Source organism: Hippocampus comes, unplaced genomic scaffold (genome assembly GCF_001891065.2).
Source record: "Hippocampus comes isolate QL1 unplaced genomic scaffold, H_comes_QL1_v1.1 scaffold44, whole genome shotgun sequence".
In the NCBI taxonomy this organism is placed as follows: Eukaryota; Metazoa; Chordata; class Actinopteri; order Syngnathiformes; family Syngnathidae; genus Hippocampus; species Hippocampus comes.
In genome coordinates, this window is record NW_017805546.1 from 1,154,332 (window position 1) to 1,166,331 (window position 12,000).

Genomic DNA, 12,000 nt, shown 5'->3' on the forward strand with positions numbered 1-12,000 from the left:
CCTGTCACTTTCAATCTGTCGCATCTTCTCCTCGTCATGCCGTCTGCGGGCCTCCGCACACGCCATGATGAAGAGAACAGAAGAGAAGAAAAAGGAGGAGCCCCCCCCCCACCCCCCCGTCCCCAACCTAGCGATCGCCAACACCATCGCGCTGATAAACACTCTTAATGCTGTCATTGGTCGTCAGGAAAAGCGAGCATCAAGCACCACAAACTTGCCACGACGCTTACGGCAACACGAGTGATTTTCAGCACTTTGTTTGATTAAATTAAATCATTTAAAAGTTTTCGTGTTCCAGTGATGTGAACCTGTTATGCGTGGGCACTTTTTTGTCATCAGTTCTCTTGCGTTATATCTCTCGTTCCACACTTCAAAACAGACTGGATTAAATTTGACTTAGATTTATTTTTAATCTAAAACAAATCTTTTTTATTGTTATTTTCAAGCAGAAATAGAACATAAACTGACTAAAGATATCATTTCAATAGGGTGGTTAGCACGTCCGCCTCAGTGCAAAGGTGCAGGGTTTGATTTCCTGGATTCCGGCCTTCCTGTGTAGAGTTTGCATGTTCTCCCCGTGCCTGCGTGGGTTTTCTCCAGGTACTCTAGTTTCCTCCCACATTCCAAAACATCCATGGCAGGTTAATGGAACGCTCTAAATTTTCCGTGCATGTGAGTGTGTTGTTCGTCTATGTGTGCCCTGCAATTGGATGGCAACCAGTTCAGGTTGTACCCCGCCTATTGCCCAAAGTCAGCTGGAATAGGCTCTGGTAAGCCCGCCACCTTAGTGACCATAAGCAAATTAGAAAAAAAATAGCATCAATAATGGTCGTAACGGTGTGCGAAACTCCTCTCTGTTCAGGTCTTTTTGGGAAGAGCCTTTACAAAAGTCGCTGTGCCAAAGTCCAAAGCACAAGTTCAGGCGTGTCATGTTCCTGCACACAAGCGCTAAAAGAGTGATTGTCTTAGTCGCATGCCAGAGGAGCACCGGTGCGGCATGGATAATGGTGATGTACGTTCTGGAAGATGGATTGCTCGATATCTCCTATGCAAGTGTGCCCACCAAGCTGCTCCGACTCTATTTGTCAAAGCCTCCGCAGGATTTCTCGTCCATCCATCTCCGTCTGCAGGACGGGCTTCTTACACAAAGCCCTGATGTTTCGTTTCTGTTTGTTCTGCTTATTTTCTCCCTGTGCATTCATGTTTGTTTATGTGGGGGGGGGAACACACGATAAATGTTGCAAATCTTGAATTTCCATTCAACAGGAGATTCAAAGAGCGTCACTGTGGTTGTCATAGCAACTCTTGCCCACCTCCGAAAAGGGTCTCTTATATGCTTTGGCTGCTGAACTCTCAAGAGTGTTCGTAAGCTCGTGGCAGGCACGTTACGTTGACACAGTTTCAAACAGCGAGCAAAACGCATCGTGCGTCCCCTCTCACCCAACCCAGACACCACCGCCGGCGTCCGCACGCAGCGGTCGGGCTTCAACCGCCACGAGCAGAACGTCTACTTCCTGCCCATCCTGGTGGGTGACAGCGGCCCCCCTTCGCTCAGCTCCACGGGCACCCTGACCATTCACATCTGCGGCTGTGATACAGGTGAGCACCATTAGCGGCAATCATCATCACCATCAGCGTTAGCCGCGCCGAAAGGTCACCCCGTGTTGTTTTGCTCTTTGCTTAGCTGCTCGTAGCCCCGAAACACAAGGCGAGGCCACACAGGAGGCTCTAAACTGTAATCTACTGCAAACTTGACTCTTCCGCTCTGGATGACTTTAATCGGTGTCCACTGAAGTGACTCATGTTTTTATTTTTTTCCCCCTTCTTTCTTTCGCAGCGGGAACCATCCAGTCCTGTAACGCCACAGCCTACGTCATGAGCGCAGCGCTCAGCCCGGGGGCACTTATAGCACTGCTGGTGTGCATGCTCATCCTCATAGGTAAGAGGGCAGAGGTAACACATGAATATATATGGCTTGTATCGGAGGATAAATGGGTGGCCGATGGATGGGTAAGCACATTTCATGAGGATGGGCCCGGGAGCGACGGTCAGGTCAACGAGCCACCAGGGGCAGTGGACTCGATGACTCGATCAAGGGGGGCTGCACTAATGCCGTCTACTCACATTTCATAACTGAGTCCCCACACACGATGTGGGAAAAAAAAAAACAAAAAAAAAAAAACATCGTGCGTGTTAACTGATTTTTATTGCAGTCACGATCATCACAAACATTTGAGGAAATAAAACACAACTGCGGAGGATTTGCGGTCGTAAGTGTTGAGCCATGTTTGAACAGGATAATCCCTTCGAAACATCCGATAATCGGGATTTTGCTGATTTTAATCAGAATGGGGGGGGGGGGGTTGAATTTGACATGATTGTCTACATGCATGCATGCCCCTGAACACACCACACCACATGATAATCTTTTAACGTAATCTCAAAGATTATCCATCCAATAATCGTGCTTTTACTGAGTTTGATCAATTTTTTCTTCAATTTGTGTGTGCCAAGCTTTAAACAAACATCGGATAATCTCGCTGAGATATCCACTAATTGAGCCTCTGCTGCCTTTGATTGGGTATCTGCCCAAATTTATTCCGTTTATCGGCATGTGTGCCCTCAGCTCACGAGACACAACTTGGAAAATGTGTGCTCGTGAATGTATTACTAAGCGCTGTTTGGGTCTTCTCGGTTTTTCAAGGCCAAGCGAGTGTTTTTGGTTTGTTGTTGTTTTTTCCCCCTAATTCCCCCCATTGACTCTTTGCTGTGTTGCAATATGCAGCAGCAGACTCTCCCACAAGGACAGAAATTCAAGCGTTGTGATATTTCTCGCTGCTGCAAAAGCTTCGAAATGCTTAGATAGCAATAAATAATAAATTTGCTTTTAAAGCGCTACTTTTTTCTTTCATAACACAAGCGGGATGTGCTTAGTGAAGGGGCAACTCTTTACACTTTCAAAATAAAAGCGCAAAAAGCACCCCCGGGTATAACCCTTCAAGCACCGGCGTATACTCTTGATCCAAAAATCAACTCATACAACTGCATCTTTGCAAACTTTGAAGAGATTGTCTTCTTTGTGCATTTACAAGTATGGCGTTGGTATTGTACTGCCTCCTGGTGGCCAAGACGGACGAATTAGAAGGAACAGTACAATGTCAATGGCTTTTGGGCCTTGCCGCTTCCCTTCTTATTGAGATTGAGTGGAAGCATAAACACACTTGACATTGGCAAGACTTTACATATTTGCTCGTCCAAACTCGTGTTAGGCGCGGAGATTGGTGAGATTCGGCGTTGTCCTGTGTGAACTTTTCATGAACAGTCTTCATACCAGAAGCGAGCGCACGGCGCCACCTAAATGATGGATGACGCGACACCCCGCTGCTTTGCGAGCGTGACTCACACCGCTATCCGTGTCTTGTAAAAGAGCTCGTCCTAATGAGACTTGTTCTGAATTTGCCTCCATTAAGCGGAACATCTTCTCGGGAGCAGAGCATCACTTATTCATCCCCTTCTTAAAAGCATCCACAAACACGGGGCAGATGCATCCTCTGCTGGCTATTAAAGGCAACTCTGTTTGTGTAGTTTGCCGTCAGTCACATGAGCTCAAAGACACAAAAATGAAAAGCATGGCAAGCCTTAGGAGGCTTGATACAAAAAGCACATGCACAAACGGAGCACTTTGAGACGAGCCCCCTCGAGGAGCTTCTGCTATTTTGAAAACGCCTTTGGACTCTTTACTGGCACCTTACCATTTTAGCAACAGTGGATAACATATACAGGGGATTACATTCACCGGATACTTTATTAGGCACTCCTGAACTAATATTATGCAATTTTTAAAAATATATATTTTCTTCACAATCAAAGATTAACGAGGGAAAATGAAGCAGCTTATTGTATGCAATGAAACCACAATCAAAATGGTATCATGCGCAAAAGCTCAATATCAAAAAATTTTGTCTTTTTAGAAATTAAATGATGCAATAGTTTTTTTTTATGTACTGATTAAAATCCCAAAAGAGGGAATTCAACTTTAGTGTGCAAGTGTGTGGTCAAAAACATGAACAATCCACAATGAACTGGTCGAGTAAAATGACATATCTATTGGGATAATCTGTAACGAAACACAACTGCGTAAATAGAAAAAGCACACTCACTAAATCAGCATGTTGGATATTCACATTACCGTAATGGATGTAAACATATGAGCCATTTTTTTTGTTGTTGCCCTTTTGCTTTGCTATGCATCTTCCGTAAGGAGACTCTTATCCGTTTCAATGAGGAAGTGGTTCTTTGTCGCCGTTCTAATGTCACGCAGGCTGACTGATTGGTAGGAGATGGAGTCAAGTGTCTCAGCCAAGCACTTTCGAGCAGCCTCAGTCACAGCAGCGTTAACGTGGGGCAGCAGCGGAAGCTGCTCGGTTGAGCTTTGTTTGGTGAGGAGCCATTTGAGATATATATATATGAAAAGCCCCAAGTTACTTTTTTTATTGGTGTAATTTGTAATCGTAATTATTGACGGGAAAATTGAACTGGTGAAATGGTGCAAACATTCAACGACATAAATACAAAATGAAAACACTGGGCAAGCTGGAAGCATGGAGCAAGACGCAAACATTCAAAACTCCATGTTGTAAACACCACTTGTGAGGCCACGCCCCTTAAAGGTACATGCCAATGAATGTACCGCAGTGTGTGTGTGTATGTGTGTGCTTGACTTTTGACTCCAGTGCTATTTTTTTCACTCGTTATTGTCGAAAAACATCCAGGCGTAAAGTAGAGGTGAATATAAAGCCACATCGCGTCTGCAGAACCAGGAAGTAGACAGCGTTTTTGCAACACTTCTCTGACATAAGTCGCGTTCAAGAGTTCCAATTTATTTGGTGTGAAGCTATTTTGACCACTTTAAATGATGCGTAAAAATTAACAGATGACTCGGGGAACAACCATTTATATCAATTTTGTTCCTATCAATGAATTTGGCAATACTTGGACATCGACAGCAACGGTTAGTAATTTACAATACATCTGGGGCTATTTTCCTGGGGTTTTTTTTTTTTTTTTTTTCAAAACGTGGGGTTTTGGGCAGGGCTGGAACAGATGAATGGCATTTGAAATCGTTTCAATGGGGGAAATAGATTTTATATTATCTACGTGACCGCTATCCGACCAGTCTCTCGCCCAAAATCAACTGCGATCGGCTCCCTGTTACCAAAGAGCCTAATGAGGACACGCTCAATAGAAAATGGACGGATTAATTACTCTCCGAGTTCGCACGCACGATTGCAGCGTGTACCTCGTCGACACACACAAACAGCAGCAGTTAAAGCAGGCATCCCCGCTCTCCTCAGGTGGGACCACCTCTCTGTTACATCAATTGTTGGCGCAAAATTAAAACAAATTCCCCCCCTAATTACTTGACAAACAATCCGTTCCTCCATCCGTTCATTGAAAGGCCCGGCGTGATGAATCCACGCCGCGGCATCTGGGTGCCTCCAGTGCAATTAACTCCCCATCTGCTGGAGATGAACTTCCGGCTAGGACGAGCGCAGCGCAGCCCCGGGGCAAATTATCATTCTTGTCAGGAGTGCTGATCGCGACATCGGCACACGCGCTTGAGAGGCATGCGTGGCGCTGCGCGGAGGAGTGCGCGAGGCCCTTGCCGTGCTCCGAATCGCTTTGCAACCGGGTGGAAAATTTCCTGGGGAATTTAAGACAGGGAAGTGCCGCGCTCCGAATCGCTTGGCAACCGGGGTGGAAAATTTCCTGGGGAATTTAAGACAGGGAATTTGGGAAAGAAATTAAGTTTGCAAAATAAGACGATAAAACGCAGATTCATTTTAGCTTTCAATAGTTTGATCAAGTTTCAGGGATTTGACTGAACAATGCAAAACTGGAATGCTTTCAGTTAAAGGATACTCAAGTCACACAATCACCCAAGTTACTTTTAAAATGTAATGTTACTAGTTTCAGGCATTTGAAAGGAATATATTCTATAGGATAATACGTTACTTATTACTTAAAAAAATATATTTTATGGATGATTGATTTATTCATGCTTTCAATATTTCCAAAGGGAAATGCGAAATTTGCAACCACCGAACACAAGAAAGAAATTCCCCTGCTGGCGATTGGTTCACTCCACAATCTACTTTGTCTAATTTTGTCTCGTGGGCCCGATAATGTGACGCATTGCTGGAGCCAATCGCTCCAATAATATTCGCAAAGTATCAGAAGTAACTCGTGATGTTACTTTGTTACTGCATAAATATAATACACTACTGTAATGGGTTACTTTTGTATTCCCCAAGATAACTGCCTTTTCAATAGCCAATATATATATTCAGTAGCGTCTGTGCAGCTAATAGGCAGCGGAGCCGGCATGCTCTCGGCGCGGGTTTGTCACAAGGTTAAATCTGCCGCGCCCGGTCTATTTGCACAACAAGCATCTGCACGTACGATGGAGTTGAGAGAGCTTTTTTCTTTTTTTTTTTCCCCTGCTGACACTCGCCTCATTAGGATTGAACTCATTGCGCCCGTGTTAGTATGCGCGGAGGTGCGCGGCGCAATTTACCACGCGACCGTCCATCCCCGCCGCCTCCTCCCCGAACCCCGTGGCAATTAATTCGGCCCATTCACGGCGGAGAACAATAAACACAATTGTCATAGACGCGGCTTTCCCAGTGGAGCCCAGCATACAACGTGAGAGGCGAGTGATTGGATGTTATCAGCGAGAACTGGTGCGCGGCGTCCACATTCCGAGTTCAGTCAGGCTCACTCTCGTCTCACATGGCTCTTTAGGGGAGCATGAAAGTGACTTTTTACACCTTTTATACTAATGGTGACCATTATCAGAAATGGCTGAGATGATTGTATTCCAAAGAGCAGGAAATATCATGGAAATCGCACAACATTTCTGGGACAATTTGTTCTTTGTGGGAGCTCAGAAAATGGCCAAAATCATCCCTGAATGGACATCCTTGAAAAAAACAAAAAAAATCTAAAGAGCAGATTTTCCGAAGCATTGGCGATTTCTCTGTCGTGGCCGCATCATAATGTCGTGTGGTTCAGTCAAGCAAGCTCCGGAAGCCCCCCCCCAGTGTCATGCAATATTTTGAAAGATGATTGGCAGCCACCCTCTGGGGACAAAAGGCAAATGATGGAAGGATTTGATCTTGCAAGGCTACCATCTAACAACGCCGGCATGCAAATTCCCCGGACACAGCCGATGCGACGGCCGCGCTTGTGCGCATGTGTCCCGTTTGTCTTTGTGTTCATGCTTGTTGTTGGCGGCGGGGTCGCCGTATCAAACGCCGCGCGTCTCTCCGCCTGGGGGGGCCTGAACCCACCATGTCATTTGTAGTCGTTTCATCTCCGCCTGCATTTCAGGCATTGATTCCCGAACACTGCCGGGTAATGATCTCTTTTCTGCTGGCGTCCTTTAATTGTTCTCTTCAAGAGACGGGACGCAGCCGGATGCCATTCGACTCCAACGGACAAATTGTAGCGTCTTAAAACAGCAAGCTAAAGATAAACAACATGTCTTACCAAACAAAACGGATATTTATAGAGTCATGGTAATTTGAATGTCGCATTGAAGAAACTGGAGAAAAATGGCCGGGAAGCCAGCCTTCGCTGTGCTCTAACATTTGAAGTGTAAATACATCTACAGGATGCGGTACTCACCAAGAGTTCGGGATGTTTGGCTTTCAGGTGAAATTTCAGGAAGAGCCTAAAATGCATCCCAAACTTTCCAGGTTCTTCAGGCTTGAATGAGTATCGATATAAAGCTCATCCCTCCCTCCTTTTGAGTCATTTAAAGCATATTTTGGGGGCGAGGCTGCAAAATCAATGCTCATGCATTTCAAATGGGAAAACCCGACAATACACAAAAATGCCCCTCCCCCTCCCCCTTAGCCTCCTGCTGCGCCTTTGCAAATCAAAGTTTCAATGGCGGCGCTCAGTGGAAAATCCATCATGCACCGGGCAGATTTTTTTTTTTATGTAGCAAAGTCGATAAGGACAACGCCGAGTGCGCTTTGTGGTGCAGATGTTTCTTCGGGTGCCCTGCGACTGGCCGGCAACCAGTTCGGGGCGTCCCCCGCCGACTGCCTGAAGACGGCTGGGATGGGCTTCAGCACACCCGCGACCCTCATGAGGAGAAGCGGATTAGAAAATGGATAGATGGATTATTGGTTTCATATTGTGGCCAGCAGGAGCAGGATAAATGAGTGTTAACCATCACTTTCACCTTTGTTCAAGCCAAGATGCAAGAGAGAGGAGAGGAGTTTATAGTTCGGAAGGGTAAACATCATAATTTCTGGATGCTAAAGTAAAAATAATGATCAAATCTTGAGCGCGCAAGTCAAAAAACTAAATCTGGCAAGCACCTCAAAAGGAGCCGAACCTTAACTGCGCAAGTCAAATGGATCAACGAGGCAAAGGCATTTGGAAAAAAAAAAATCCAAAGTTTCGAAAGAACAACGAAAGGAGATAAATGGAATACGCGCATCCACTCGACCCAGGCGGCAGAGGAAACGGCAAATGGGCAACGGGATCATGACACATCTTTTCTGTAGGCAGCCTCTACGAACGACGCAACCCGTCTTGCCTTTTTAACCATCAAATGTGGCCCCTGAACAGAAAAGCTTGCCCGCCCCCTGGTATGCGAAGCGTGGCTTTTCCATAATGAGTCCCCTTCAAGGTTTCATGTTTGATGATTCAAACCTCCATACTTGAGGCTAACGATGTATTTTTGACCGTCCTTGCACTAAGTGTCGCCTAACTCTTTCTACCCGCCACCCCCACCCCACCCTTGCCCCTCCAGTCCTCGTCTTGCTCATCCTGACCCTCAAACGCCACCGGAAAGGCCAGCGGATGGCTGAGGACGAGGAGGACATGCGGGACAACGTCATCAAGTACAACGACGAGGGCGGCGGAGAGCAGGACACGCAGGCGTACGACATGAGCGCCCTCAGGAACCTCTACGACTTCCCCGAGGCCAAGAGCGTCGCCGCCGCCGCCGCCGAATCGGTCCCGGATACAGGCACGCTGCCGCAGTGGTTGCAGGCGAGCCGCCTAGCGGGCGGGCCGGCCGAGGCGTGCTCGGCCGCCGACTTCTCACTCTTCAAAGGTTACATCCGCAAAAAGGTGGAGCAGGCCGACGCCGATCTGTCGGTGCCGCCGTATGACTCGTTCCAGACGTACGCCTTCGAGGGCGCGAGCTCGCCCGCGCTGTCGCTCAGCTCCATCCACACACTGTCCACCACGTCCGAGCAGGATTTCTCGTACCTCAGTGACTGGGGGCCGCGATTCCGCCAGCTGGCGGGCTACTACGCGCCGGGAAAGCCCGACGAGGACGGGTCCTAGCAGCGCGTCCCGTCCCGCAGAGAGACTGCTTCGATATATCTCCTCTTTCTTTGTCCTGTGTTCTCCTAACGCACACGCAGCAAAAAGACCTCCTCGTCTCACTTGGTTTCCCCGACCCGGTTTTGGCTTTTTTTGAGCGACTTTACTTGGGAATTGAGTGTGACAGCCGTGAGAGAAAAGGGACGGCAACGTCACGGGATTGTCAAAGTGAAGGCGAAAGCAGCAGGAAATGTCAATCGTTGAATGAGAGCGCAGGAACATCTCTTCGTGTGGGCAAAAGTATTGGGACGTACGTTTTCATCAACCATTTCATCAATTCGGGGGGTCGGACCGGAGCCAAAAATCCGTTTTTCAATATTGGTTTCTCATCAGCAGCGTCGCAGGTGAGCTGACTTTGGACAAGAGAAGCGGGTCGCATCGCAACTCAATCGCCGCGCACAAATAAACAATTCAAACTCAGACTCACATCGATGGAAAATGTGGAGTCTTAAGCCTGCTTCACAAAGCAGGATTTTTGGCCCGATTTCGCTCTGATTAGCGTGATGGCTCCAAAGATAATCAAATGAAATATTCCTGCCGCCGTGCGTGGTACGTTCGGACTGATTTCGACTGCTCGGAAGGGCGTTTGAGCCGCTCTGAACTCAGATTGGGGATATTCGACACGTCGGGTTGCTTTGGCCCGACTTTTCAACGTGGGCGGTGTTCCCCGAGGAAAAAGGAGCAACACGACCTGTTGACAGAGACGTGCAGCCTATCCCAAAGTGAGGTGACGAGACGGCGAGGAATCAAAGTTGGGGAATCCAAAATGATGATGACGATCAGATGATAAGGACAGAGAGAGACGAGAAGACGAATGGAAGCTCGGTGCAATAAGACCGTTGAGGCCTGTGGCAAAGATGAAGCTGTGACGAAGACGATGATCAACGACAACTACCAAATGGCCATACACCACGACCCCGACGACTCCCGATGCTATTCTTCTTGCAACTTTGGGATACCTACACATAATTACGTTGATGAGCCATGAAAATATATCCGCCCAAAGCCTTCTGTGACTGGAATATCCCACCAGATTGTATTTTTCCACGTCGCCACAACAAAGCGCTCTAAAGCGGCCAGGCCAGTGCGCCGCAGGCTGGCAGCCATGTTGGCCTTTTTCCTCCGCTCTCGTTCTCATCCATCTGATATGTGCGCACTCATGGCCAACAACGAAGCGCTCTAAGGCAATCGAGCATGTGAAGGAAAGATGCATTTTTGGAAATTAGGCAAAGCTAGCTAGCTAGCTAATTGCATGTCCAGTTGCGTCAGATAACAACTGATTCCAACAAAGGCGCTTCCTGGAAAAAGTAGGGCGGGGGGTGAGCCAGAAATCAGGAAAACTGTCATGGTGAAAAACGGTCCAACGCTATATCGCCACAATCGAGTACTTAAACTTTACCCAGCTGACTGACTTTAAAAAAAAAAAAAACAGGTGTCCCTATATTTTTTGTTCACTCAGTGCTCACATCATTTGATTCCAGGAGCTTGGTTTGGTTGTTTTTTTTTCTACACTGGATGCCGCAAATGGCCAAGTTACTCAGTGCTCACCCTCAGATGGATGACATCATTTGATTCCAGGAGCTTGATTTGGTTGTTTTTTTTTTCTACACTGGATGCCGCAAATGGCCAAGGCAACGCTTCAAAAAATTGTTTTTTTTTTAAATGGGGTGTTGATATTTATGTATTTATTTGCTTTTGTATTTATTTATTCGTACATATTTTCACTGGAATCTGACACTGGAAGGCAAAAAAAAAAAAAAAGAAAAGACAAATAAGAAAGAAAGGGACCAGCTGTGTGAGTTTGACTCTGGAGTATATTTCTATTTTTTTTTTCCATGAACACTTTTGCTCAATTCAAAATGTGAGATGGATGGTGTGTAAAAAAGCAAAAAGAAAAGAACAATTCTATGGCGTCTTGCAGTTGCGATTTTTTTTTTTGAGGAAGGACACTGCAAATTGTGCGGGTTTTTTCCACAGATTTGAAGGCACAAGTGATACAAAACGTGTCTCATGGAATTGCCAATTTTATCTCCTCATTTTTGTTTTGTGTGTGTACAAAACTGAAGTTAACTTTGCGTCATGTTTCCTCTTGGTTTGTGTTGTTATTTTTTACATGAACGGGAAGGAGGTTTACAGGTATAACGAATGAACTGGCCGCATCCCTCCTTATACCGACAACCTAAAATTCACGTCAACCTCAATGTATGGAAAAGTGAAAAAAAAGAAAGAGAAAAATCGAAATAAATATTTAATTTTTTTGATAAACTCCATCTGTTTGTGTTCAATCACAGTTAAACGTGTGAACTTGTATCATATCATACTATTAGACTGCATCTTTATGTTATGTTTAAAATGCAACTATTTTAGACGCAAATTTTAGGGGCGGACTGAAAAGATTTGTAATATTTTGAGAATAAAATTTGGATTTTTCATGCGGAACGTCACAATGTTACAAGTGTTACAACTTATACGAAGATCGTAACAACAACTTGATGGGTTTGAACTTTACTGTCCCAAAATTAACATGCATTACTTTTGGTAAAATGACAAAATTTTGAATACGGCATTAGGGCCTACTATTTTCTTGAG

At 46.0% G+C, this 12,000-nt stretch overlaps 1 protein-coding gene across 2 annotated transcripts in view; it reads left to right on the forward strand.

Annotated features, from left to right (window-relative positions):
* The window catches only part of cdh22 (cadherin 22), a 223,262-nt gene extending 212,437 nt beyond the window's left edge, over nucleotides 1-10,825 (forward strand). For both annotated transcript variants that reach the window (XM_019879484.1, XM_019879485.1), the window contains 3 exons: nucleotides 1,450-1,599; nucleotides 1,838-1,939; nucleotides 8,831-10,825. In XM_019879484.1, coding sequence (XP_019735043.1) covers nucleotides 1,450-1,599; nucleotides 1,838-1,939; nucleotides 8,831-9,372 — 794 coding nt within the window. In that variant the 3' untranslated portion in view covers nucleotides 9,373-10,825. The remainder of the gene's footprint in view (nucleotides 1-1,449; nucleotides 1,600-1,837; nucleotides 1,940-8,830) is intronic.
* Nucleotides 10,826-12,000: the final 1,175 nt, after the last annotated feature.